The sequence below is a fragment of the Poecilia mexicana genome, unplaced genomic scaffold (assembly GCF_051168715.1).
Source record: "Poecilia mexicana isolate PSO_F unplaced genomic scaffold, ASM5116871v1 scaffold_3, whole genome shotgun sequence".
Classification (NCBI taxonomy): Eukaryota; Metazoa; Chordata; class Actinopteri; order Cyprinodontiformes; family Poeciliidae; genus Poecilia; species Poecilia mexicana.
This window is the reverse complement of record NW_028263372.1, coordinates 6184338-6211340: the sequence shown is the minus strand read 5'-3', so window position 1 is coordinate 6211340 and position 27003 is coordinate 6184338. Positions and strand designations below refer to the sequence as shown.

Below are 27003 nucleotides of genomic sequence, written 5' to 3'. Positions count from 1 at the left end.
ACACAAGAAATCCCGGCTCTGTGGAAAACAGTGGCTCAGCTAACGCATGCTGAAACACATTATAGTTCAGGAATGATAGAAATGTTTCCTCAATAAGCTTTTATTATAATAGAGGAAAATTTTACTATTAAAATAAAACAATATTTGTCCAAATATCCTCATTACATTTTTGTAAATTGATTAAAGATAATGTCATACAATTTCTTTTCTCTTTTTTTTTTTGGTCTTTGATAATTGTCACTAAGGTTGATCTATAAAATTATTAGTTCTGCATATTTTTGTTCATTATTGTATTCTTCAACTTTGTGCTTTAGTTTAGAATCATATTTTAGTATTCGATCTCTTTGTATTTCTTTCTGTTTAGAGCAAGAGGAAGGATCTCTGCTGATGCTTCTTTGTGCACTTCAAAGCCAGTCAGTTTCATTTCCTCCCTCCCAGATTATTCTGTTCTCTGTCACTGTACTCTGCTGTTCCTTGCACTTGTGCACTCAATTCCTGTTTTTAAGACCATTAAAGTTATGTAAAGGCTAGAAAATTTGATCAGTCCAAAATTACGAGTCTATTTACGGCCATTGTCGAGCATATGTAAACTTCTGACCAGCATCTTGTTTCCCTACAAGTCTTTATTTTTGAAGGGCATTATTTCGGATCATTTGATACATCAGTCTTTCTTGTGCTGCTCATTTGCTCTTACACACCTAAATAGTACTCAGCTTTACATATGTGATTGAGTTGCCATGTGAACATGGAGTGGAACGGGTCTGCTCTGCTCTGACCACTGGTGACAAAATGGATAAGGTGACATCATTTCTTTTGTCCTGATCACAGCCCGACCCACCCCCTCCATTCATCCTGAAACTCGGCCGTGTCTCCTAGCTCCGCCAATTTTTTTAAAACTTGCCAGGGGCGGGCTTTAGCTTTTAGATGAGGTGATCGGTGTCTCGTTACACTTTAAAGGGACAGAGGCCCCATTCCAGGGCATTAAATTACAAAGCCAAAATTCTTTGAAGTCATATGTGATACATGTAGCATTCTCATAACTGAAGTTAACAGTTACTTGATTGTGTTATAAAATGGTACAATCAAGTAACTGACTGTGCTACGTGTCTGGAAGACACATAATATTGCCCATTTAAATCATTTCAGTTTGCACCCAAATGTGTCCAAATGCATCCTTTTTCTCATGTCTGTCCTGTCATCCCTACCCTGACAATTAATCTACTGGATGATGGCCTATTGAGATAGCCCTCGTCTTTTTCTCACTTCTCCCAGTTGAACTCTTTAGACAGCATGGAGTTGAAAATCCTCTTTCCTCACTGCAACATGAAGCAAGGTTTCTGAAGCAAGAAATCCCAGAATTAGCAATTAATCTCAATAGGAATAGCTCTTACTTCCCCCCTGCTTTTCTTTGCCTCTCTCACCCTTCGTTCACCTTGATCTTCACTTTCATAGTGATATTATTAACCAGTTTGGGTAGAAAATGTGATCCTCTAAAGAAATCGATAGACCTGAAGGTTTTATTTTGTTCAGGATTTGGGGAAAACGTGATGAGAATACAGAGGCAAACATTTTTTTTTCTTTCACAAGGATATATTGTGCATGTGAAGTAATGGAAAGGCTGAACTGAGGGAGATTAGATTTAATTTATTTCTTCAAAAACAGAAAATGTAAAACTCAATTGGTCCTCAACCAGCTTTTTTCCCCCCCCCTTTTTTAAAAGAGATTATAAAAGAACCTGGACTGCATTTTCATTTGTTTCATTGCCTGTCCACAAGACAAAATGAAATGTTCACCTTGAAAACAGCCTGGCAGCACAGTGTAATGAGAAACGTTCAATCAAGATGTAAAGAAGTTGTCAGAAAAACAAAGCCAACCCTTGTCTCCCCTGGAAACAAATGGCGACTGTCCCACCCGTCTTGCTGGAAGCTGTGGTTCAGACGGGTCCAAAGCACATCACAGCTCCAACACCCTGAGGGGGGCGGAGCAGCATCAAACTGTGCTCAGGTTAAAGTAGAAATACTTTAATATGTTCTCACTGAAGTAAATGTATTTGCTAAAATGTCTACTCAAGTACTGAGTAACTGATCTAAACATCAATCTTTTAATATTTAAAAATGACATCTTCAGACAGACCAAAATATGACATTATGTGGACGTTTTGATGATGAGAGTTAGACCGACAACGGTTCAAATACTGCTGTTCAAATACTAGGATTTCATTGGCTACAAAAAGCCAATGAACACTAGAAGATGGACAAAACATTAAATGACAGCAGCTGAGTTTCCATTACAAATGTGCGCAAAAGTTTGTCAATATTCTGATAGTGTCAAAAATACACAATTTTGTAATTGTAGTGATTCCATTGACAAATTGTTTAAAAGATGGCCCTCCAACTACTTCCTGTCATCTTCTTCTTCTTGGTTTGCTCAAGTGGTCAACATCCGGTTGTTGGTCATGTGACTCTGTGTTTACCTGTTCAGGGTATTCTTGCATTCAGATTCCTCAGCCTGTTTTTATTAAAACATTTTTACCAAAGTCATTTCACATTCTCTTTATTAGCAAAAGATACAATGACAAAGTGATGAAATACTTTGTAGGATGTTTAAAAATAAATACAAACAAAGCAAGTGTCACATTACAGTCCGAGACATTTTCATGTTGAATCTGTTACAAAATTTGATACAAGCATAAAAATACAGAGTAGACGTCGTGTCCTTTGGTTCAAACAGACATAGCTCGTCTTGCTATGCTGAACTTCAAACCAAGATTTCTTCTAAATAGATCAAAAGTTAGCAAAAAAATCTATTTGAAAACCTTTTATAGCATAATGAACTTTGAAAAATATTTCATATTTTATAGAAATGTCAGTTTTTGAGGTTGTTAAGGTGAAAGCGTTTGAGCTCTGGCTAGTGATACATCAGGGCTGCCTTATGTACTTGGTGTGTTGGATTATTTGACCTGAATGAAGAAAACATAAAGGTTTCAGAGGATCAGGGATCCATACCAGGGATATTTAATATTCTACCAACGCTTTTAGACACAAAAACACTAAAAGGCACAAAAAAAAAAAAAAAAGACAAGAGATCATTGCTTTTTAACAGAAATATGGCACACAATAAAGGCCATGTGGTTGTGGTGTTTAGCAAAACTATAGCGAGAAAAATGGAGAGAATTTCCATGTGCTCAAACAGACATAAAATATACCACATATTATATATAAATATATCTTTCATAATAATTAGAAATATAACACACAAGTCTGAAAAACTTTGCTCAAAGGTTGTGTCACTTCTTAGTAGATAAAGTATCATCGCAGAAATGAGTTCAATATTTTGTTCCTCCTGAAATATTTTAATTTTGAGACAACATGTCTCAAAATTAAAACATAAATAAAAAGCTGAGGTGTGAGCCTCCATACGCATGCCTGGTTCATGCCTCAGAGCTTCCCGTCGTCTAAAAGTCTAAAAATAAATCAGGTTTAACTGAGAACAAGACAAAAAGCCACAGATACAAGTGCTAAAGTTCTCTGCTGATATTCAGTAAAATGGAGAAAGTTTTGTTGGAGCGATTCAGGACAATTTAGAGGTTACACATTCGACTGGTTTTCTTCAGCTCTCATGTTACATCCTCAAACTTTGGCACACGAAAGCCAGTAAGGCTACTTTTAACATTTCAAGCTAGATTATTTTTTTTTTAAAAAAAGAAAAAGACTGAAGTGAATATTTGTATACATTACGGTGGAATAATTCAGAGTCACAGTTTTCGGTATGGTTGGGTATAGTGAAGAGTGGCTGTAGAAAACCTCAGTATATCCAATCAGGAGCAAAACAACTGCACTGATTATTGTGAGTTAATCACACAGAGGCTATAAAACCTGGAGAAGACAAAATGTAAAAATAATTCTAGATTTGAACACTGTTTTAAGTCATTTTCTGCTCATGTTATCTAGCTTATTGATCATGTTATCTGTAACAGGAACTAGACTTGATTATCTATTTTACCTGCTGATTCTTGCATCTAGTTAAAAACACGTGTTACTTTAAAATGATCAAGATGTAGAGTTTCTCTGGTATTCAAGATGTCCCTGTTTGTGTTTTTAGCTACAGTTAAAGTTTCTACAAAGCCATCTTCACCTCGTTTCAAAGGAGGGAAAATGTTTTAAAACAGGTGGATTATAAATTATATGTGGTGTGTTCTGTGACAACACACCACAGCTTGGTTACTAATTGTGCAAAGTTACCAGAAATTTAGCCTTTCAGGAAGCAGCATAAGAAAAAACGGTAACACTTTATTTGAAGGGGAGTGAATAAGACTGTCATGACACTGTCATAAACATGACATAACACCTGTCATGAACATGAATAAGCCTTCATGAAATCATTCGGTAAATCATGACACTTTTAATACAAAGTTGACATTATTCAAAATGTCTTTGTTATGACAACTTGACATTAACCAAGAAATCATTACTGATATAAATTTGTTATAAAAGAATTACTGATTGCACTTTAAAAATTAGGTAACTTTATGTTATTAAAGGTAAAGTTTAAACAGTAGTGATTTCTTGGTTAATGTCAAGTTGTCATAACAAAGACATTTTGAATAATGTCAACTTTGTATTAAAAGTGTCATAATTTACCGAATGACACTTTATGACAACAGTCAAAAATATTCATGAAGGCTTATTCATGTTCATGACAGGTGTTATGTCATGTTTATGACAGTGTCATGACAGTCTTATTCAACCCCCTTCAAATAAAGTGTTACTGAAAAAACTGCTTTCTAATTAAAATATCAAATTTTAAACTTCTGGGCATTTAACCAACAAAGGTAATTATTGTTCTGGTAATTATTGAAAGATAGTGTACAACACCTTTGAATAAGTTTAATTAACTCTGGTGTAACATTACATTTCAGATAATCTTCACCTACAAAACAAAAGCAAAACTCAAACCCACTAGTAGACTTGTGTGCAGAATTTCATCATTTTGCCAGTTTAAAGGTGTTGGAAAGTTTTCTTTGGCAACTTGAAACTGGCTAACCCAGGCTAACTTGGAGTTCAATGTATTTATTTCCCAATTTTCTGTAAATTCAATCTTTGATGTTCCTTAAATTTCCAAATTTCTATATTTTACAAGTTTTTACAAGAGGCTGATATCCCACATTATTAAAGACGACTAAATTAAACAGTAACAACCTGGTTGGATTGAACTAAAACATGAGCTAAAAATCTACTAGCATGCTGAGCTGTCACTTAATGCTAACTAGCAGCTGAGCAAGGATAATGAGTTCATACATAAATATGTTATTTTTTCATGTTAATGTAAAATGTTTCATGAGGATTTATGCTGGGATTCCTAACACTAAGTGCAACCAACATATTTTAGTAAATGTACGACCGCTTTCAGCTAAACTCTTCGTACACTCTTTGAGACAATATATTTATCAAATATTCATGTAATCCTTTTTAGTGTAGCTTTGTTGTGAGCCAACTTATAATAACCAATCTGTTTTAATCCAAACTTCTAATCCACCTTATTCCTGGACTGCTTGGATAGAATATTTGGTGGAATGTGATGTTGTAAGTGCCATGATCCACATATTGATCATCCAGTTGGCCAGATACATCTGGATAGATTCAAAACTCCTAGAACAACCCGTCTAAAAATGCTTACAACTGCTATATTAACAGCTCAAACACCAGATATACCTTAATATGCATTAACACACACAGTGGAAAGTGTCTTAACGCTATTCCCAAACAAGACTCATCTATCTCGTTTTCAAGACAGGTGAGTCTTCCTCATCTATCTTGAAAACGAATGGCGCTTCTGGATTGGCTGCTTTGCTAACGCCAGCCAATGGTGTGTCAAGTAGCATTGCTTTTAAGTAGTTTCAATTCCCAAGTGGAATTTTCTTGTAGAATATTTACAAAACCTATTAATAAATGGGTGGATTTTCTGCAAATAATTTGAAATCATGTCCACGGGATAATTTCTAAGTACTGAACCGTGAGTGGCGGGGATCCGCTGTGTTTAGAAACGCTCTGGTCAGAAGATGATTTGTACTTTTGAGAACGTTAAAATATAATAAAAACTTTACTAAACGCACACACTCACACAAACAACATAAACAGCAGGAGATATAAAAATACATACAAATTTTTGCTTTCAAATGAACATAGCACCACAAACATGAGAGATAACCGTGACTCCTTTAAGGAAATGTTTTCCTACATCCTAACCTTGGCACTGGCAGATTCAAATAACTAACATACTAACAGACTTCCCTTTTTGACATTCCTTTTGTCTACAGGCATTTACAACAACCCCTCAGTCAATGTGTATTACTTCCACTTCCTTCTCGACTTTATAAACCATACAACAAACTTAAAGAAACTAACACCTCTCTCCAAACTGGCAGCTAACGGAAAAACAAACAGATAAATATTCCTTCTGTTGGAGTAGCGATGTGGGGTTGAAGGTGTGTTGCTAACTCTTTACAGGATGAGAACCTCAGCCATGTCGCACCAAACATGGTAAATACTACAGTAGTAATGAAAGAGCTGCCGTTATAGAAAAGTAATCAAATTAGGGAAGGAAATAGCTAAATGTTTTGTGATTTATTGAAGGTTGAGCTTATTACTGTCTGAACTTGGGCTGAAGCTTTGTAAGGGAAAGGATTTGACATGAATACTAACGGATTAAAATCACATTCCTCTTCCTGAAACCTATAAAAGGTGCCTGTGTGACACAGCAGCCATTGGAGTGACCTCTGACCTCATCACATACGGATGCGTGTCACTCTGCCGTCTGGAGGCCGGCCTGGGCCTCCGCTTCCTGCTGCTGCTCCTTGTTGAGGATGATGCTGATGATGTCGCCCTCGTGCTCCTTCATGTGCTCCATCAGACGCTCTTTGCTGGTGGACTCGAAGCCGCAGATGCAGCAGCAGAACAACAGCATGCAGTACTCCGTCGGGGGCCCCGTCGTGGCGGGCCCCATCACGGCAGGCCCCGTGCGCTTCCCCTGGGCAGGACCCTGGGTGGAGTCTGGAGGGGGTGTGGGTGGTCCGGGTGGGCTGTCAGAAGGCAGAGAGGCTTTTGTTACTGATGTGTGTGTTGGGTGAGGGCCCACCTGGCTGCTGGCCGTCTCCTTTAAAGGCAGGATCACCGCTGGACACTCGGCCCCAGACTCCGGGCCAGCAGGCCGCCTCTGAGACACTCTGAAGGGAACACAAGTCAGCTTCAGGGAGGAATCCACAGCATATGGCAGGGTTTCACAAAAATCTAACTTTTCCATAATCTCACATGTCCTAACGTTCAAATAATCATCATTAATTGAGCGATTACTTATTGTGACAGGCCGAGTCATTCATGCCAATTAAATCTGATTTCTAAGTGAAGGGTTTATGACTCCAAAGCGATCCACATGCACAGAAGAAGAAATTAGAGGTCAATGTCCAAAGTAATAACGGTCACCTTGGTCTGTGGATCCATTTTAAAATTATTCAGCGTTGCAAGATAAGATAGATGATCCACACTGGGAACAACTTTCTTCTTCTGTTTATGATCTTATTCCTTTATTTTTCTACTAATACTGTGTGTTTGGTGCCTATTATTATTCCTGCCAAAGCACTCGTTTAACAGAATGATGCTCAGAATGCAGACGTCCACAGAGACCCCTAGTGGACAGCTACAGATGATGACATCTACTGTCATCATCTATGTGACATAAAAGTATGAATAAGGCCATTTCAGCTGCATCCATTTCCACACCAGTTACCCTGTTCCTGCTGAGGAAAAGCATCCACACAGCATGATGCCGTTAGTGATTTAAATAGGGATCAATAATACTGTATGCCGCACTTTTCAGATCTTTATTTGTGGAACATGTTGAAAATAGGACCGTATGTGGTCACAGAAGGTCTGGGGTGGGAATCCCATTCTAGGAATTTTCTGCATGGAGTTTAAATTCTCTTCCTGCCACAGGAAGTGAGGATTCCTCAGGGTGCTCCGACTTCCTCCCACAGTCCAACAACACGACTGGAGTTAAATCAGGATTTTAAGACTTTTTACTAAGGCCTTTATGAATCGATTCACATAAAAGACCTTTATGTCAACCTTCTCCAGTCAACTGCCAATAAATTTACACTTACCCATAATAAGCACAAAAAAGCTAGCCAGCAAGGGTATGTTAGCAGTGATTTGCTGTAGCCTCATTGGCCATGAGTCACAGAATACAATGAAGATGTCTGCGTGCAACTCAACCTTTTGTCTGACAGAAAAGTCCATTGAGAAAAACAAATGTGTAGAATATTCAAGATTAAATAAAAATGTGATTTACAAATTGAAAGCCAACCATCTCTCTTTTTAAAAAGAATTTAACACCTTCATTTTAAATACATGAAATTAAGACATTTTAAAGATGCATGGACAGCCTGTAACTGGTCTCTGCTGCCTGTCCAACAGGCTGTCTGTCCTGGGTGTACATCGCCTCTTGCATTGATCCATCACAAGAAATCTCAATAAAACACACTACAGGTTTTCTGCAAAATGTAGAAAAGTTCAGGCTGCCCACATCTGCAGACCTTTTCCAGCCTGAACAGTGAACAGTGCTTACCGGCTGCTCTGGGAGATGGCCTCGTTGATGGCCTTGTTGACCTGCTCGTAGTTGTAGTTCTGGTCCCCGGCGTGCTTCCACATGTGGGATTTGAGCGACGGCGGATGGCTGCACACGTAGCCGCACAAGGAGCACCTGGCACGGAGGAGAGGAAGTGTGACGGAGGAGAAGATGAACGACAGAGCGAAAGCGGATCAAGCGGAAGATGATTTAATACGCGAGCCGAGGTTCTGCTAATCCTCGTCCTCCTTTCTATCATGAGGAATCATCCCGAATCAACCGGAATGGAGACGGCGAGCTCAGGAGACAAAGAGCGCACAGGGGATTTACAGCAAACTGCTGGAGTCATTTGTCAAATGTGATAGAATTACAGGTAATTCTTTTAAGCACTATTTAAAGGTTCAGAGCTCCAAATGTTAAGAACGAAGAAAGTCAAGCCCCGCCTGCATTAACCAGCTGAATTAGCAAACTCGACATTCGTATCGACATCTGATACAAATGTCGGATTGAACATTTTGATTTAATTGTATTATTTGTGTTTATTTTAAGTTCTACTCATTTTGGAACAATTTAAAACATTGAAAAGAACATTAGCTAATTATTCCATGCCAGTGAAAGACAATGAAAAATTTGTTAGTATTTATCTTAATAAATAAATCTCTTTATGGTGAGTTAGTACACAAATTATTACTAGTCTAAATGCCCTGACAGTGCTGCCTGTCACCATAACATAAAAATGTTGTCCTCATCTTCACTTCTCATACAGAAAAATATGAAATAATAGAGATGACCACCGAAGTTGTTCATTTAATCTTTAGAATCTCTCTGCTTACCTCCCACAAATACCTGCTTCTAAACTCATTCTAATTCTGGAGAAAAAAAACAAAAACCCAAAAAAAAAAAAAAAAAAAAAAAAAAAAACCTGCACACCTCACAAAGACAGAAGAAACAAACTGGAAAAAAGTCTTTGGAAACCTAAAAACAGAGTGTGTGTGAACTTCTGTAGCTGGTTGCCTTAAGGCTGCTCTGAATGCTCTGCAGTGGAGCTAACACTGAGCTATCAGACAGCAGGCGGCTGAACCCCAATTTCTGTTCTATTCTGTCTGATCTAAAACTTATTTTCAGTTTCTCTTTAGACATTTCAGATGAGAGCAGAAACATCTTTAGAAACCTTGAAAAGTTTTTTTTCCCCCACAGATTGAAGCTTTCTTGTATTAGGTCAGGTTAATCAAATGATTTTTTTTTTGCTTTCTTTAAATTCATAAGTTTATACTTATGAATAAACTTATGAATTTAAAGTTTATTAAACTTTAAATTTTAATAAACTTTCCTGGGAAACCCTGGAGGGTTTCCTGGGGTCAAAGTTCACCTATTCGCCACGAAACACGAAGCTGTTATAACTCTTACACAAAAACTCAGAGAGGCACCAAACTTGCAGTGATTGATCATCATCGGGTGCCCTACAATACCCAATGGTCAAATGATGACATCACTTAGGCCACGCCCCCTGAGAACAGGAAGCGTCACAGGAAGCGACACATATACAAGCATGAATAACTAATAAAAACTACCCAAAAACTACCTAAAAAATAATTAAAACCAACTGAATTAGACAAAGAAAAAGTGATGACAAAATAAAGCTGAGCTTCAATTAAAATTCCAAAACTACCTGGCAGTTTTGGGACTTGGGATAACCCTGGTGATCAATTCATCTTAAAATTAATTAGGCCCGAGCAGCTAAGCGCTGCGAAGGCCTATTGAAATTGCGCTGTAAATTATTATGCTTCCGTAAAATACATTGGCTTTTTGGAGGCTTTATCATATTCAAAAACTTACCAAACTTGGCGGATGCGTCGAGACTGTAAAAAATTTACGTATTTTAAGGTCAATGCAAAAATCGTAAAAAAAAAAAAAAAACAGCTCAATGGCGCCACCTAGCAACTTTCAAAAGACCCTTTCCTATTGCCTTACTTCATCGTAGAGACTTGAAATTTGGTGCACTTGTAGAGCTCCCCAAGACGCTCAGAATTTACAATTAATGTCATAGTGCAAGTATGACAGGAAGTCAGCCATTTTGGATTGAAGTTCCGATTTTGACACCATTTTGGCTGTTTACAGCCTTCACATTTGATCGAACGCCTCCTAGGGATTTCGATCGATCGGCTTCAAACTCGGTCAGATCGTTCATAAGGCATGGCCGATTAAAAGTTATCAAAGGTTTGAGTTTTCGTGCCTGTTGAAGGGGGGTTTCCTGGGGTCAAAGGTCACCTATTCGCCACGAAACATGAAGCTGTTATAACTCTTACACAAAAACTCAGAGAGGCACCAAACTTTCAGTGATTGATCATCATCGGGTGCCCTACAATACCCAATGGTCAAATGATGACATCACTTAGGCCACAACCCCTGAGAACAGGAAGCGTCATGTTTTACTCTGAACGATCCCTTTCTAACCCCTTTGACTAATCAAGATGAAACTGTGTCTACAGACACGAAACATGTTGGTGTAATTTGGATTCCAACCCCGTTTGTTTTTGATGGACTTAGTGGGCGTGGCGGCATGGCGAAGTGACTTGTAATGCCACTGCTATAAGTTTGGCTCTAGATTCCACAATTTTGAGCAGAGCTGCACCAAACTTGACATGAGTGATCCTGGTTGGATCCCTTATGATCCTATATTGTCATTATCTGATGTCATCTAAGCCCCGCCCCCTCAGAACAGGAAATGCCTTTTTTTTTACTTGGAAAGCTCCATCTCTGGCTCTTTCGACTTAATAAAGATGATCGTGTATCAGATGACTGATAAGAAGTTGGTCTCACTTGCTTCAAAGCGGCAAGAGTTTTCAGTAGAGGGTGTGGCCGTGGCAGTGCGGCGAAGTCAGAGGTCACGCCACTGCCATACGTTTGACTCTAGATTCCACATGTTTCAGCCCAGCTGCACCAAACTCACTGAGATCAATCCTTGTCCAACCCCCGACAGGAATCCAGTGCAATATTTGGTGGGTGTGACCTAATTCCTCCACAGCGCCCCCTAGAATATTTAAAGCATGGCCCCCAGCCATGCTTTATCCAAGAATTATGAAACTTGGTACACATGTGTATCTTATCAGGACCTACAAAAAAGTCTGTGGGAGCCATGGTCCAAACCCAACAGGAAGTCGGCCATTTTGGATCAATCAATCAAATTTTATTTGTATAGCACAATTCAGCAGCAAGGCATTTCAAAGTGCTTTACATAATTAAAATAAAATCAGCATGTGAGAAAGAGATTGAAAAAACATAATTAAAACGTAAACAGTGAGAAAGAGAAATAAAAAGCTGTAGAACTTTAGTTGAGACGCCGTCAACTGGGACTCCAACCCTTTGGACTTTAGTCAAAACGCCGTTTGACAACGCCACGGTGGCCAATAGGCCGGAGCGGTACTGAGCTGCGAGGGCTGTTCGAGGCTGAGAGGGCTGTTCGAGGCTGCTTGCAGCTTTAATTCATTTTTTTCCTTAAATTTAAAGTTGCTACCTCTAATAGGAAACCTGCACCATATATTTCTTTAATGGTTAGTTATTTTTATTGTATTAATACAGGCTAAGGTGTAAAATCATTAAGATGCAAACTTGAATTACCCAAAACCAACATTAGAAAAACAAGGAATCATCATCAGCCAGGAAAAGTTTGTCATTTCTCCATCTCAATTCTGTGATTCTTTCCAGGTTGGTTGATGACGCCAACAGGCGTCACTGAGGGATCATCTGATTATAATGTGAAATTTGGTGCAAACTGAAGCTTAATATATCATCAATCATCCCAGTATTACACAAACGTGTCAAACAAGGGAACATGATGTCACAGTGAACTGCTGTTTGACCACAGAAAGCTGTTCATCCACTGAGTAATTACACAGAGTAAGTTTAGAGGAATTCCCCGGAGCTGTTGGAGAGACGTTGCGTTAACAACGTCCAGATGGAGAACCTAACAACCTGGGCCGCAGCCACAGCTGGTGCTGCTATAGCAGCAGAACCAAACACACATTCATCTGATTCCAGTTGGCACCACAGCTCTTCCTATTAGTAGAACATGTTCACATGCTGCCTTAAGTTGATTCCTGTTTACCGTCACTAATCGTCACTAATGAGACAACCTGGAGACGTAAACTCTGGAATTTTCTGAATTTATTTCCTTGTGAGATTCTGTGACGTAGATGTTAGTGTGGATAAAACAGACATTTACCATAAGAAAATCACTGCCAAAACTTTACAAGTCAGGCTCTGAGCAAAGTGGACAACAGCATCCACTAACCTAGCCTGGTAAAAACCAGCCTCTTGTTCTACGCTTTGATTCACCTAGAGGGTCTGGGCTCTCAGCGGTTGAGCAATGATTGTTTCCTGAACTCATGTTCTGTATTGAGGTTTTGAGTTTTACCTCATTGCTAACATTTATCTATGACGCATGTAATGCTCTAGTTCAATGCCAAGAAGATTACTGGAAATTTCCTGTGCTGTAAACCACCATCTTCTACTGTGAAGAGAGAAGGCACAGTGGTGAAACCTGAAACTGCTGCTGCACAAGTTACTCAACAGGTTGTTGCTGGGTAACCAGAGAGTGAGTGAGTTAATCAGTTGATGCAGCCCACCTAGCTTAGCCTCCTAGAGACATTTTAAGATTTTTTTATGCCACCTTGAATGCAATTTAAGACAGAAAACTATATAAATACAGGGGCTGGTTGGGGAATCCTACTTAATTATAATTAAGCATCGCAGAAACAGAAATTTCTCATTTTACATAAAAAAAATTGAATTGAAGACATTTTAAGGCATTCATTCGAGATATATGAATTTAAGGAAAAGCAGACACTCTACTAAACTTGATTAAGCATAAAAAATGTTTAGTTTTTTAAAAGTGAAGTCTGGACTCAATTCAAAAATTAATTTGAAGCTTTTGGAGTTTTTCTTCATTGTTGATCGGTCAACCAATAATGTCTTCAGTGGAACTGAAACTGAAGACAGAATATTGAGCTTCTTCTAAATGAACTGTCCTTCCCTAATATTCTTGTTCACTCTCTAACCTGATTTGCTTTATTTGTGGCCTGTTTTACTTGACTTAAGAGCTCTGAGTGCTTGTTGTTGGCTTGGCAGCAGCAGTTTCCCATTTAACTACTTTTCTTGCTTATCTGACGAAGAAATAATGAAGGCACAGCCTCCACCTGGCCATTAAAACGCAGCACAAACAGTGCATTTACATTTTAACCAATAACAACAATGATTTAACAAATTAAGGAGCAGTGATTTTAAATATTAGGAGGTGGAAGGCAAAGTTGCACTAATTGTATTTTCAATGTTTTATGGAATCATGTGATCGCACGTCGATGGCTCGGTTTTGGGAAACAGTTTTGTTTTTGTTATCTTTAAAGATCAGAGCAATTTTAGGGCTTGGCTGCAAATTTTCAAGTCTTTTGCTGCAATTTATGTTTGTCCTATCATCTTCTAAAATGTCTTACCTTATCTAAGATTATGTATAAATCAAATGACCTCTGATCTTTAATCTCATCCAAAGCTTTATTGATCTGCTGCTTCATTTTTGAACCTGTCTCTGGAGTCCTGCTGTCATTACAAAGGCTCTCTAAACAACTTCATGCAAAAGAGACAAAACAGCAAAACTTTATTATTATTATATGAGGATAGAGCAGAATGATATAACTTAAAAACGCATTATGATATCAGTGTTTCATATCAGTCGATATTGATAATTGTTGATTTGTTTTTGTTTTAAAGATCTGAAATACTGACAAACTTGTGTCGTGACCATTCCTGTTTAATCCAAAGTTGTCGCTACAAGGAGAATAAAAACTTCCTTAAGAATAAGGAAACACAGTGACGAAACCTGAAACTGCTGCTGCGCAAGAACAGGTTGTTGCTAGGTAACCAAAGAGGGAGTGATTTAGTCGATGTCGCCCACCTTGCTTAGTGCGTCATGAGAGGTGAAGTCGCTAAAGTCCTTCCTCTGCCCACATTCCCCAGAATGCTGTGCGGTACTGGATGGGAGGTCAGTGAATATTCAGTCTTCACTTTCCTAATATAACGGCTTACGTCATATTTTTCCAAAAGTGATTTTGACCGTTTTTGTAGTTTTATAATTTCTTTTTTTCTTTTGCCCTTTTCTTTGGTTTGCTGTTTTGTTGAATTTTCTTCTAATTGAAGTAAAACACTTTGAATTGCCTTGTTGCTGAAAATGTGCTATATGAACAAAATTATCATTGCCAAAAGACTATTTAGATAAAACAAACAAACAAAAAAACTTTTGGAAAAAAGTGACTTGGGTCATTATTTTAGGATGGTGACAGAACATTGAATATTCTGTCAGACATATTATCTATTATATCAACATATATTGTTGTTGATTTATTGTCAGACCCTATCTGAGGGTGCACATTAAGAGCTTGTAAACACTCATTACAAGTTACAAGAAACCAATGGGTTGATGGCACAAATCCCTCATGGTGGTGTAGAGAACCCTCCCTCCTGTTCTGACACACAGGCTCATAAAGTTCAGCTCATTTTGAAGCCAGATGTAGTTTCCACCTCTGCTTCTCACCTGTACTGCTCCAGCAGCTGCACAGCCTGGTGCTCCTGAGGATGCCTCCTCATGTGGCTCTTCAGGCTGTTCATGTTGGTGGTGGCAAAATCACAGCTACAGCAGCTAGAAGATGGAAGAAATTAAAGAAAAAAAAGGAGAAACAGGAAGATGAGCTGTCAGTTTAACGAGTTGCGTAGCGAGGTCATTGTGCTGCTTCTTCACACTTGTAGCCTTAAGGGAGATAAGAAGGACTTACAGCAAAAAAAACAGAGAGGAAATTGCTACTTTAGGAATAAATCGTGGCACGTTCTGCTGCACTGCACTCTGGACGTTCTGCTTGGAAGATGAGGCTGGCTTTGGCTGTTGCTCAGGGGCAAATACGCTTCTGCTCAAGGTCTGGAGATGGGAGCCGCACTCGTGGCCATGTGGACGCCATTAAAACTAAGCAAGAACTTTCTGAGTCAACACAAGCAAACTCTTACTAACCTAATTAGAAAACACATGCATCATAATTTATCTCCCTTTTCTTTTCTATGACTTCTTCAAGTTGTTCCTTAGTTGCAATTTGGCTTCTTTAGCTGCTCTGCATCTCTACAGTCATAAGGATAATGGAGAAATCCCAACTGATGTATTTGGGTTTTTTTTAAACGGAGGGTTTAGGGAAAATATAGGATCTAGGGAAACAGTTTGTGTTATTAGAACAATGCATAAAATGAAATTCAAGCAGCTTTCAAGATTAGAAGAGGGAGGGCAGTGCAGTTTGATTAAAAATGTATGTGGTGAATGTACTCTTCATAGAAGTGTGGAGTACAGAAAGATGGTAACAGAAAAAGTTTTGTCCCACTTTAAAATGACTACTGGACTTCATTACACACAGCTGAACCCTTTTGGTCTCTACAGAGACATGAATAAATAAACACCACACTCTTTGTTTACCTAAGATCCTCCAACACTCTTACATAAAGAACATCAACAACGATAGACACAAAGAAAAAATGTTCTGATGGAGCTGACTGAGAAAGATTTGCAGTTGAAGAGGCTGATAAACGCTCTGTTACAAAATCATGGAGGAGTCCTCCAGCACTGTGAAAATGTGCTGCAGCCTTTCTGGATTCAACATGGGAATGATTAACAGGCACTGAGAATGAGCTCATGACCCGTTAGCTGCTAACTATGGTGACGTTAGCATCTGCCTTTGATTGGAACAAAAACTCAACGGCCTATTTACAGTTTTGTTTTCAACAAATAATTCCGGTAAACACAGTTCAATTGGGGACTAAGGTTGCATCATTTGTCACATTTTCAGCTGATGAGGTTCACTTTCACAATGCTACAGGAAATGCCTGCATTTAGGTCAATTGTGGTGATTAATTTTAACAGCATAAAAACAAGATAATATAGGACATCTCCACAGTCTGTCCGTTACACTGATCCAGTTGGGGAAATTGTTCAGTATTACTGCACAAATATAATCAGATCACTCTATTGGCTCTTCAAGCCCAATGAATTGTAACTCCTTAATTAAAGTAGTTGTTCCAGAGAAACGTGAGGTCGATCGCTGGCGAGCTGCAGTCCTACATTGTGCTTGCATTCCCTCTCAATATGTCACCTAAAACTCTACTGGCAAGCAAGTGGATAAGACACCACAAAACTGCCTGATTACACGGCCTAGAGAGAAAATATACATACAATATACCTAGAGGAACTTTGGACCACACCTTTTAAGAAGGAAGTATGGCGAATTTCTACAAAACACAGACCGATAGTAGGAAAACCCAGCTATAGGCAGGAAATCGTTTTATTTTGTCATGATTTCCTGCATTTGGCTGAAAAGCTTCTTGCTCTGGCCATTTACCCCTCAATTCAGTGGGAGAGAGGATTTTCTGCATGAGAAACAGTCCTTACAGCGCCTTCATGTGTCCAACACAGAAGACTTGATATGAATCAGAAAGCTGCACATGTGACCCCAGAAAGGTGGCAGCAAGATGGCTGCCCTCTCCTTGTCCTCGTTGAAATGTTTGAATCTGGAACAGCTCGAGGTCTTGTGAACCACAGGCTCACAGAAACAGCACACACAAGCTTTCAGAGTAGATTTTTCATTTTTAGACTGACATGAGCACATATATGTGCTTTGGGTCAACAACACATCCAATCCCAAACAGACAGTGTGTGATACACACAGTGAGAGCTCTGAGTGGGGACACATTTATCCTCATTAGCAAACTGTTACTGCCATCTAAAGGTTCTTTGGAGCATTGCAACTAATAGACATTTAAACTGGACTTTCACAGAAAAAGACACAGAAATGTCAACAGTAAGACACAATGGAGCTACGTCCTCTCTGGGCCAGAGATGTAGTCTAGATCCTGTAGAAGGCATTCATGTCGAGACTTTACCTGTGACAAGTTGTTCCGATACACAAAAAGAGCTTGGATCTTCCGCTTTGGAAAATTTCTATTTTTCTTTCAAAGTTCTTACAAGTTTCTGACTTTACAATGTCAGATAATGTCCTACTTTAAACATCATAAATGTGTACCTTTTATCGTGGAAGATAGTTTTTGTTTTCCTTGCATACTTGCCACTTTTTCATATACATTTTTTTTTTCTTGTAAATATGTGCAATTCTAGAAATGTTTGTGTTTTTTTATTTTTTATTTATTTTTATTTTTTAACAGAAATCTGCTCCTGGGCCACTGTACTTTTTGTTTGTAATCTGAAAAAGCCCTAAAATCTAAGGGCATTATAGAACATGTAAATAATAATGTCAACTTTTTTGGGGGCAAAATGAATGTACGTAGCTGAAAATAGACACCAACATCAGTAGCCTACAAGGTACTTGTTAAGCTTAAGGTTCTGTATTGATATTAGCTAGTCATCTTTTAGCTAACATTACCTGCATCCAACAGCTTTACTCAACTCAGTCGGTTAGTTTGGAGGGAAAAACTGTGAAAAGTTCTTTGCATTTTGCTGGTTTGCTGCCATGATTCTAACACAAACCTACGTAGCTCCGCACAGCAGCAGCAGCTCTCCTTCACAGGTGTAAACCCAGCGTGAGCGTCGTAGCGCTCATGTTGCGTTTAAAGGCGGCTCGGAAAAACAGGTTACAACATGTTAACAACGGATTAAACAGTTTTAACTGCTGATAAAAGTGACAGAGGACACAAATATAGGAAGTGTGGAAGCCTCTACTGTATCAAATTGACATAGGAATAACAGAGAGTTGGCCATTCTAAGGTAAAAACCCAGCGCATACAGTGTTCATGTTTTGTTTTTGTTTTTTTCATCCAGACGGCTTCCCGCGCCCCCCCTGCAATGACACAGCGCCCCCCTTAGGGGACGCGCCCCACAGTTTGGGAACCTCTGGTTTAGACATTAAGAGGTTAGCCTCACAGCAGCCTGGATAGATTTCTCGTTTACTTTCTACTATTTTGCTATTATTTTTCATGAACAACTTACCGATACGGTTTGTCAGAGTTATGGATCCGCCTGTGGTTTCTCACCCCTACATAAGTAGAGCTGGTATAGTTGCACACATCACATTTGTACATCTTTGGCACCCCACCTTCTGGAAGGAAAAGACAAAGCAGACAATACTGTTAGCCTCCTGAGAAGGTGTATATGTTCAAAGATTCAGCGACAGAGTTAGAAATCTGAGCTTTTCACTTTCTTACCTTCGTCTGTTCCCCGTTCAGATTCTTCCACTGGGATGATGGTGTCGGTCCCCGTTGTGGGTGATGTTGTGTCGCTGCTGCAGCTGTGGTGCTCTCTTTCATGACTTCTTAACTGACTCTAGTTAGGAAAACACATACACACACGGAAACTAGGGAACTTGGAATAAAAGGCATGACAACAGTTAAGTTATCTACTGGTGCACTAGTGGGTTTAATAGGTCTGAATCCCATCTACCATCTGCAGTGCAGAAGTCACAGTAGGGCATCAGTTACAATTACAACTTCTATTGCCTGAGTTTCCAAATCTGTGGAATGAATCTAATTAGCTTTTCTGCTAACTGTGGAAAAAAAGGCCAATTCATCCAAATCCTAATATCTGAACAGCTACCCAGACTTTATTTAAAACAATCCAAAGAACTTAAACAATTACACTATGTTCCACATGATAATAAGGCCATTTATTTATTTAGTCAAAGAAATGAGCGTAAGGAAGCCAGTGTGTGGTTAGGTTTATACCCTCTCTGTATTGTTAGAAAATCTCTATGAGCAACTCTGAGGCTCTTTCACACACATGAAACCAACATCCAACATTTCTGTTATCGATATCCGATATTGCTACTGCTGATAACCAATATTTTACATATTTGCTATTTTATATATATTTTATTTTACTCTTTCAACACCGAGTAAAAGCCACCACCCTCTTCCCTTCTGAAACACAAACGGCAAAAAGATGGAAGTAATCACCAGTCATTAATATTGGTCCAGTTTTACTTGTCGGATCAGTTTAGACATGTTAATAAAAATTGGCCGATACTGATGTAGATGCTGTTTTATTGTACTTTACTTTTGTCTCATGAGCCAAAATAGTAAAGTCAAAAATAATCACATGCCGATTTAGATGGTGAACAGTAAACTAAGTTTGCAATACTGTATTGAATAAGTAAAGCAGTGTGATGTGTTAATTATTGTTAATGCAAAATCTTGAAAGGCTTTTACACATTGCTTTGCAAATTGGAAGAAACGCTTCCAATTTGATTATGTACTTTCCACCATGAAAATGCACTCGTTTTCATGGTGTATCAATTTAAAGCCCTGTTGACAAGCGTCTGCTCTCACACATATAGTGTGATGTTGCATCTAGTCTCAGTATAAATGACTGACCATAAAACAATCTAATTCTTGAAGAGAAACTGAAGTCTGCTAAAACTGGTACTTGCTGCTCAAAGCTTCACCAATAAGAGTTACGAAATCAGCCATAACATTTCGATCAGTGCCTCTGGAACCGGGAATGTTTTACTGTGCTTTTAAGGAATGCAGCACTAAACGTGACATGTTTGCAGTACAATAATACAAGCAACTCTGAGATAGAGTGAATATAAAAAGTATACACACCTCTGCTACAACAGCAGGGATTTCTGAATAATTTCCACCTTTCATGTGATGTCTAATGACTCAACTGGAAAATAAACCTGAAGCCTTTAAGAGGGAAAAGAAACTCTAAGAAATTGTAATGTGATTGCACAAGTTTACACAAGTGTGCACAAGTGTGACTGCAGGGGTCTGCAAATATCTTCCAGGTCATCAGAAGAATCCCATTACTGGGTATAAATTTGGAGAAGAGTACAAATTAACAACCAAGACTTCAGGCATAACATGGAACAAAGTAAAGACAGTCCTTATCAGGAGGAGAAAATATGGTGCAAAAGCAACAATAGCGAGAACTCACACATCCTTCCAAAACTGACAAAAAGATAAGAAAACCAAAAGATTACAAAGTCGCCTACAGCAACACAGAAGGAGCATCAGGAATGTCAGTCTGTGTAGAACATGTATCAGAAATCACCAAAAATCTTTAGATGTCTGAGTTATGTGGTTGGAGGAAGCCTGTTCTTACAAAGAAAAACGTCTGAGTCAGCCTAAATGTAGCAAAAACACCTTTTTTTTTCAAAAAGAAAAAAAAGACAACTAGAAACAGTGAATAAAGGTGGGGGTACCATCATGCGTTGGGGATGTTTTTCTTGCTCTTTTACTAGGGAAGTATGCTTAGCTCTAACTATAAGTCAATTCTGTCTTGTTTTTTTTACGCTGTCACATTCAGGTGGAAAAAAGATTTGAAATTATTTATCTCGTCTCTTTTTTTCACATCAGTAAAATTTGCCATGTCAACAGGGATGTGAAGACTTTATATATCCACTGCAACTGTTTCACTGTTAGACAACCCAAATAAAAAATAACAGAATCTGTTATAATATGAAACGTCACAGTGTAGGTCACCTTTTAATAACTGTGCATTTAGCGCCTGCAAATAAAGACATAAAGCAGGCACACTGGAACTATGAAAATCTCCTGTAACTGACTTTAATTATCAAAAAAAGCTTTTTTTTTTTGCCAGCAAACCAGCTGAACACGTCTATATCTGGTTTCTGGGTCGGGTCAGTGAACAGAGCGTGGCAGAAACAGAAGCAGGAAGTTCTTCTCACCTTGTAGTGGAAGGCATCCGGACAGAATTTGCACTGGTGCATCCTGCTCTTGCAGTGGTAGATCATGTGGTTTTCCAGGTCCTTACTGTCTGAGGCTTTGTGCTCACAGATGGGACACTGGTATGGCGCCCTCTGTCTGTGAACACGCAGGTGCTGTTTAATGTAGCCCTTGTTGCCACTGCTGTAGTGACACAGCCGGCACCGGTACGGCCGCTCGCTGCTCGGGTTGTAATCCACCAACCCTCCGTCAGCCGGGCCGACCAGCCCATCAATGCCTGGAATGTTACACACGTAACTCTCAGCTCCGTTGCCGGTGATCGCTGCAGCTACAGCCCCATTCTGGAACTGCGCGTTATCCTGAAGCTCTTTCAAGATGTCTTCATCGGAGATGTTCTGGTCTGAGCGCTCTCTAAGTCTTTCGATGACGGTAAGGAGAGAAAGGCTGATTCCGGCTTTAGTGGTGGGACCTTCCTCATCACCCTCCACAAGGCCCAGGGGTCCTAATTCCTCCTGTTTGGCCTGGCAAAGCTCCAGGTCCAACAGGGCTGCCGTCTTCTCTACGTCCGACGCCCTCTGTCTGCTCTGAGTTCCGTCCGAAATCCTTTGATTCTGAATCTGGGGTAAAGCGCTCTTCAGGGTCACCTTAGGGCTGGAGGTGGGTAGCTCTGGCATCCTCATCGGCATAGCAACAAGAGCCTCTGCAGCCAGAGAGTGGAGGCGGAGCGACTCGGAATGCGTTCGCTTGCGGCTAGTTGGGGGGATGTTTTCATCCCTTAGGGACGTGTCACCTTTAGGGAGGGGAGACTTACAGTCAGCATCTACTGGAGGACTGTTGGTGGAGTTATCCACACAGCCAACACTTCTTACAGGGTTCTCCTCCTGCTCCTCCTCCTCTTTCACAGCCAGTAAACCCTTGTCCCTATCCACATCTTGGTTGAGGAGAAGAGGCTTTGTCACCATGACGGTGTCTTCGGCTGACGGAAGGCGCTCTACGATCACATTTATGTGTCCGGCGCTGTTCGGACTGCTGTTAATGATCTTCTGGGCTGACGACAGCAGGCTGTCAGGAATGGAGCTGCTATCTTGGGTCCCGTCCACCTCCATGTCGCCATCTCCCTCCGTAGTCACTTGAACCTCCACCACAGGCTCCTCAGAGCTCACGTCTTTGTTGGCGTAACCCTCCTCCTCGTTTTTATCTGCAGGCATTGCAGAACCTTTGTTGGAATGCGAGACCGATGGATGATATTGATCCTGCTGGTTCTCGGTAGCGACAGGCACGCAGAGTTGCAACTTGATGGCCGCTGGGAGCTTCTGTAAATTTTGATCGTGAAGACCTGGAGACAGGATCACTAGATCCTCTCGGGGTATGATGCTGTTGGTAGCTACTTGAGTCTCTTGTCTTGCCGGACCGCCTTCCTCTTCCCCGAAGATGGGGTAGGAGCAGTCGACGAGGCCGGCGTGCTTCCAGGCGTGGGTCTTGAGCATTCGCTGCTGGCTGCACACGTAGCTGCAGATCAAGCAGCGGTACAAACCATACTCCTCGTAGCTATACCACTTTTTCTTCTTTGGTGGGTCGCTTGACTCATCTAGAGAACTTTTTCTCGCCTCACTGTCCCGCTCCCCCTCCCCACACTGTTTCATAACTCCTTCCTCTTCCGTGGAGGTTCTTGTCGTGCTGCCCCTGTCGTCAAAGTGTAGCTTGACGTGTGCCTCCAGCTGCTCCTGGTCTCTGGATGTGAAGTGACACTCGGAGCACATGAGGATGAGGTCGCTGTGCTGCTCATTGTGCTGCTTCAGGTGCTCTCTGAGCTGGGCCAGCGTCTGGGAGAGGTAGGGACAAAGGCTGCACTGGTAGCACGTTACTGTCCGTTTGAGGTCGATGTGGCTTGAACCGCCAGCAACTTCGCTCGGCGCAGTAGTGATGCTGTTGTTGTTATTGTCACCCAGAGCAAGAGAAGAAGAAATGCCATCTGTTTCGCTACCATCTGCTCTCGCCTCCTCGTCGCAGCTATTCTTCATCCTCTTGTTAGGAGAGCTTCCTGGATTCGACCTCACCTCAGAGGAGTCCAGATGTTTCCCTCTTTTCTGCCCCCCCAGAGGGCAGCGTCTCTGCGGACACTGCTCCACTATCTTGCTGAGTTTCTCGATGACCTGGATGAGGGACTCATCCACCTGTTTTGGCTGGACACTCCCTGGGACACCCTGACCTATGACCCTGTGAGGCTGGGGTTCAAAGGGAGATCCAGGTACTGGAGCAGAGGAAGAAGCATCAGATGTAGAGGAGGACTTTGAGATGAGGACAACAGCGCTGCAATTCTCATCCATCACCTAGAAACATAGCAGTACATAGTCTCTGTGGTTACTGCATATGGTATTCACACAATGATGTAGAATTAGTTCTTAAATTCATTCATGTTGACATGCCCCATGTATGTTTTGTTTGTACTCTGCCACAATAATCACTAGGGTTAGTATATGCCATATTTATCATTATACAAAGAAAAATTATAAATTGTAATAATCATTTGTTTTTGCAGATGTAATTGTCTGGGGTTTTTTTAAAGATCAACTCACACACTTGTGTTATTATTTTTTTTATATTAACTGTGTGGTATGGTAAACAAATAAAAACTAGGAATCTCATGCCCATCTTAGTAAGTTACAGAACTTAACTTTAAGCTTCTTAGACCAAACTATAAGGATTTTCTACATTATTAATACATTTACAGATAAATTAAAGAAGTGGATTTTCTATGAAGAGCGAATAGCAAATGAATAAAAAAGAGAAAATTAATTAATTAGTAATAATCAGCTACACCTAAAAACTAGAACATAGTTCAAATTTTTACTTCAGGAATGAAGTTGAATAAATTTATAAATGAAACCTATATCATTGCTTACAGTCAGAGTGATATATTTCTAGTGTTTATGTTCATTTTAATTACTGATATTACAGGACACCAGTAAATTTGTTCCTTAACAAGCTTCTTGTCCTTACTGCTTGCACACCTGTTTCTATAGTATTTTTTTTCCTTCCAACAAACTTTCTCTTAATATACCTCAGTACAGCACTCTGAACTTTTGGTTTTTTGTGATTTCTCCTCCTTATGGAGGGTGAAGCCACTCTTCCTATGAGTATGTAGGCCACAATATATTTGTATTACAGTTAATATGAAACAATTAAGTGCAGAAATATTCACTATTTAGTTCAATAAGTTAAATAAATAAACTTTAACATTATTCTAACTGATTACTGTAGAACTGTGCTACTCATGGTGGCAGCTCTGTCACTTTAGTTCAGATTTGGTCTTTTTATTAACTTAGTTCATAATATTTTTGGTCAAGGCGCTGCATGTTTGGTTAATTATTCCTTCTTATTTTAGATGCCATGCAACTGGAAGGATTTTTGCTCTTACTTTTTCCCCCCTTTTGGGCAGCTGTGATTCCTAACAACTTGGGACTGTGACAACAATGACTATCCACAATGGCTCTGAAGATTGAACTGAAATTGGGTATGTCAATAAGTTGCCTATTACATGGCTATGAAAGTAATCTCTGTTTCTTTTTTTCATTCGTGTCAGTGAGGTTCTAATTTCTTAGCTGTTATCTTTAAATTAACCGAAATAAACACTTGAAAACATCCTGAATTAAACAAATTGACCTATTAATTGAAAGGCATCTACACAGCCCAACACGTGCTTAAGATCTAACATTATCTTGCTTTAACAGAGAAACAAACTGCATCTCTAGATGTTTCTCTATAAATATAACGTGCTGTACAGATAAATCTTGATCTGTCTAGTGAAAGTGTGAGTTTGCAAACGATTCTTTCGATAAGCAAGACTCAGCTTAACCAATTCACGATAAGGCCTCCGCACTGAACCATGTGCTTCTGTTTACAATCTGAACTCTGAGGAAATGATCACTACCGAAACGGTTCAAATTCCTTTCATCTCTCCAAATCCAACACTTTCCCCGCTTCCTAACCGCAGCTCTCGCTTCCTCTTTCTCCCACTTCTGCTACTAAACCAGCAGCTCACAACGTGGGACACAGCTTTGGGAAGTATATCATAAAAAGATAGTGAGTGAGAGTTTAGAGAAGCCACAGTGGAAGCAGCAACTCCACATAAAAGCTTTGAAGTTTGCGCTTCAGTTTAGTAGCGATTATTTATGATCCTGATAGAGCTGAGCTCAGCCTCCATCACCATGTCCTTTGACCCGTCTGAGAGGGGCACCTGTTATGTCAGGGTCTAAAAATATTTTCTCCTCTAGCCTGTGAAATGAAGTTGAACACAGCCTCCAAACTCAAGCAGACTCATATTAGCTAATAAGCTAAATCGACTCGGACAAGTCAGTTTTCTCGTGTGTTCTTTCAATAAATAATCAACAAAAGTTCAGACAGTGTTAGCTTCACAGCTTACTGTCTGCTATTTAAACATACACACACAGTGCTAATAGTTCCACACATGAATATACAACAAGGGCATCTGTATTCTCTTTACGGCTAATGAGTGACGGAGAGCACGTGGAGGCGCGTGAACGAAAACACACTCACCGACAAAATGACTCGCAACGCTCTTTGTCCTCAACGCATAAAACTCGGGAGTTTTTATTCGTTAGCTATAAAAAGTGGCCTCTCTCTCTCCACCACATTGCAAAATGGCGAGGATGGAATATCAGTCACGTGACTTGGAGTTTGGGTCAGGTGACCAACGCTGTCTTCAGGTGCCGCTCGTACACTGCGACGCTGTCGGAAACAATAGAGTTCAATAGAGACCGTCTTCTTTTCACACTTTATCAACAATGAACAATATCTGCCACGCAGTAGGAAGTGTAAACGAGCTATAAATATAACATAGCATTCGTGTGAAAAGGCTCATATAAGCTTATTGGTATTGGTTCACTGTTTTGTTTTGTTAAGGCCAAAGTCAGCGCAGCTGTAGCCTGTGGGGAAGGAGGGTGAGGGACATCAGAGCCAACAAGACCGTCCGCCGTTAACTGGACTTCATTCACATCTTAGCACAGTGGTGCCCAAAGTGGGTCCTCAAGGGCCGGATCCTGCATGTTTTAGTTCTCTACCTGGTTTAACACGCCTGGATCAAATGATGGCTCGTTAGAAGTCCTAAGAGTAACATTGACATCCTGAAAAGATTATTACTACCATCAGGGTAGGATGCCGGCCCTCGAGGACCGAGTTTGGGCACCCCTTGGCAGAACCACAGACTGTTCCCCTCCACTTCACGCTACACTGAACACTGATATAAAGTTCATCCAAAAGAAGCTGGAATATGAAACCAACTTCAGCTTCGTTCATGAGTATCAAGACTACTAATTTTACATTTGATCATGTTTCTTATAGAAACAAAATCATTGATATTACAATATTCAGATATTCTGAGAAACTGAATTTTAGGTTTTTATTATCCTTAAGTCATAATTAGCTAAACGTTTTTAAGTAAATAACAGTGTGTTATGAGTTATAAGTTTCAGCTTTTTAAGACCAAATTATTTACATAAATTTGCGTTTACTGATGTCACAACGCAAGCTTGACAATAGTCGTATCACTCCATGAAGTTGAGACAGAAAATATATTAGATAAATGTGTTAATTAAAGCTCCAATTATTCAGTGCTTTAGAAATTATGTACTTTTGATCTTATGTAAT

The 27003-nt window shown here is 39.8% G+C and overlaps 1 protein-coding gene across 1 annotated transcript; it reads right to left on the bottom strand.

The window, feature by feature from the left end:
* Positions 1-5080: 5080 nt before the first annotated feature.
* On the bottom strand, positions 5081-26039 carry LOC106925609 (zinc finger protein 507). Its single transcript, XM_015000055.2, has 7 exons — positions 25894-26039; positions 21339-23666; positions 18856-18973; positions 18641-18749; positions 15203-15307; positions 8620-8754; positions 5081-7078 (listed from the first exon to the last, which is right to left on the bottom strand). The coding sequence occupies exons 2-7, from the start codon at positions 23661-23663 to the stop codon at positions 6802-6804; spliced, it is 3069 nt and encodes a 1022-aa protein (XP_014855541.2). The 5' UTR covers positions 23664-23666; positions 25894-26039; the 3' UTR covers positions 5081-6801.
* Between the last annotated feature and the right edge of the window lie 964 nt (positions 26040-27003).

Bases quoted from the DNA above. Each gene is read 5' to 3' on its own strand.
- LOC106925609 (XM_015000055.2), bottom strand. From the start codon at position 23,663: ATGGATGAGAATTGCAGCGCTGTTGTCCTCATCTCAAAGTCCTCCTCT. The intron at 18,750-18,855 runs GTAAGAAAGTGA...TTTTCCTTCCAG, and splicing joins TGAACGGGGAACAGACGAAG to AAGGTGGGGTGCCAAAGATG. The intron at 7,079-8,619 runs GTAAGCACTGTT...GCCTTCTGACAG, and splicing joins GCCATCTCCCAGAGCAGCCG to CCCACCCGGACCACCCACAC.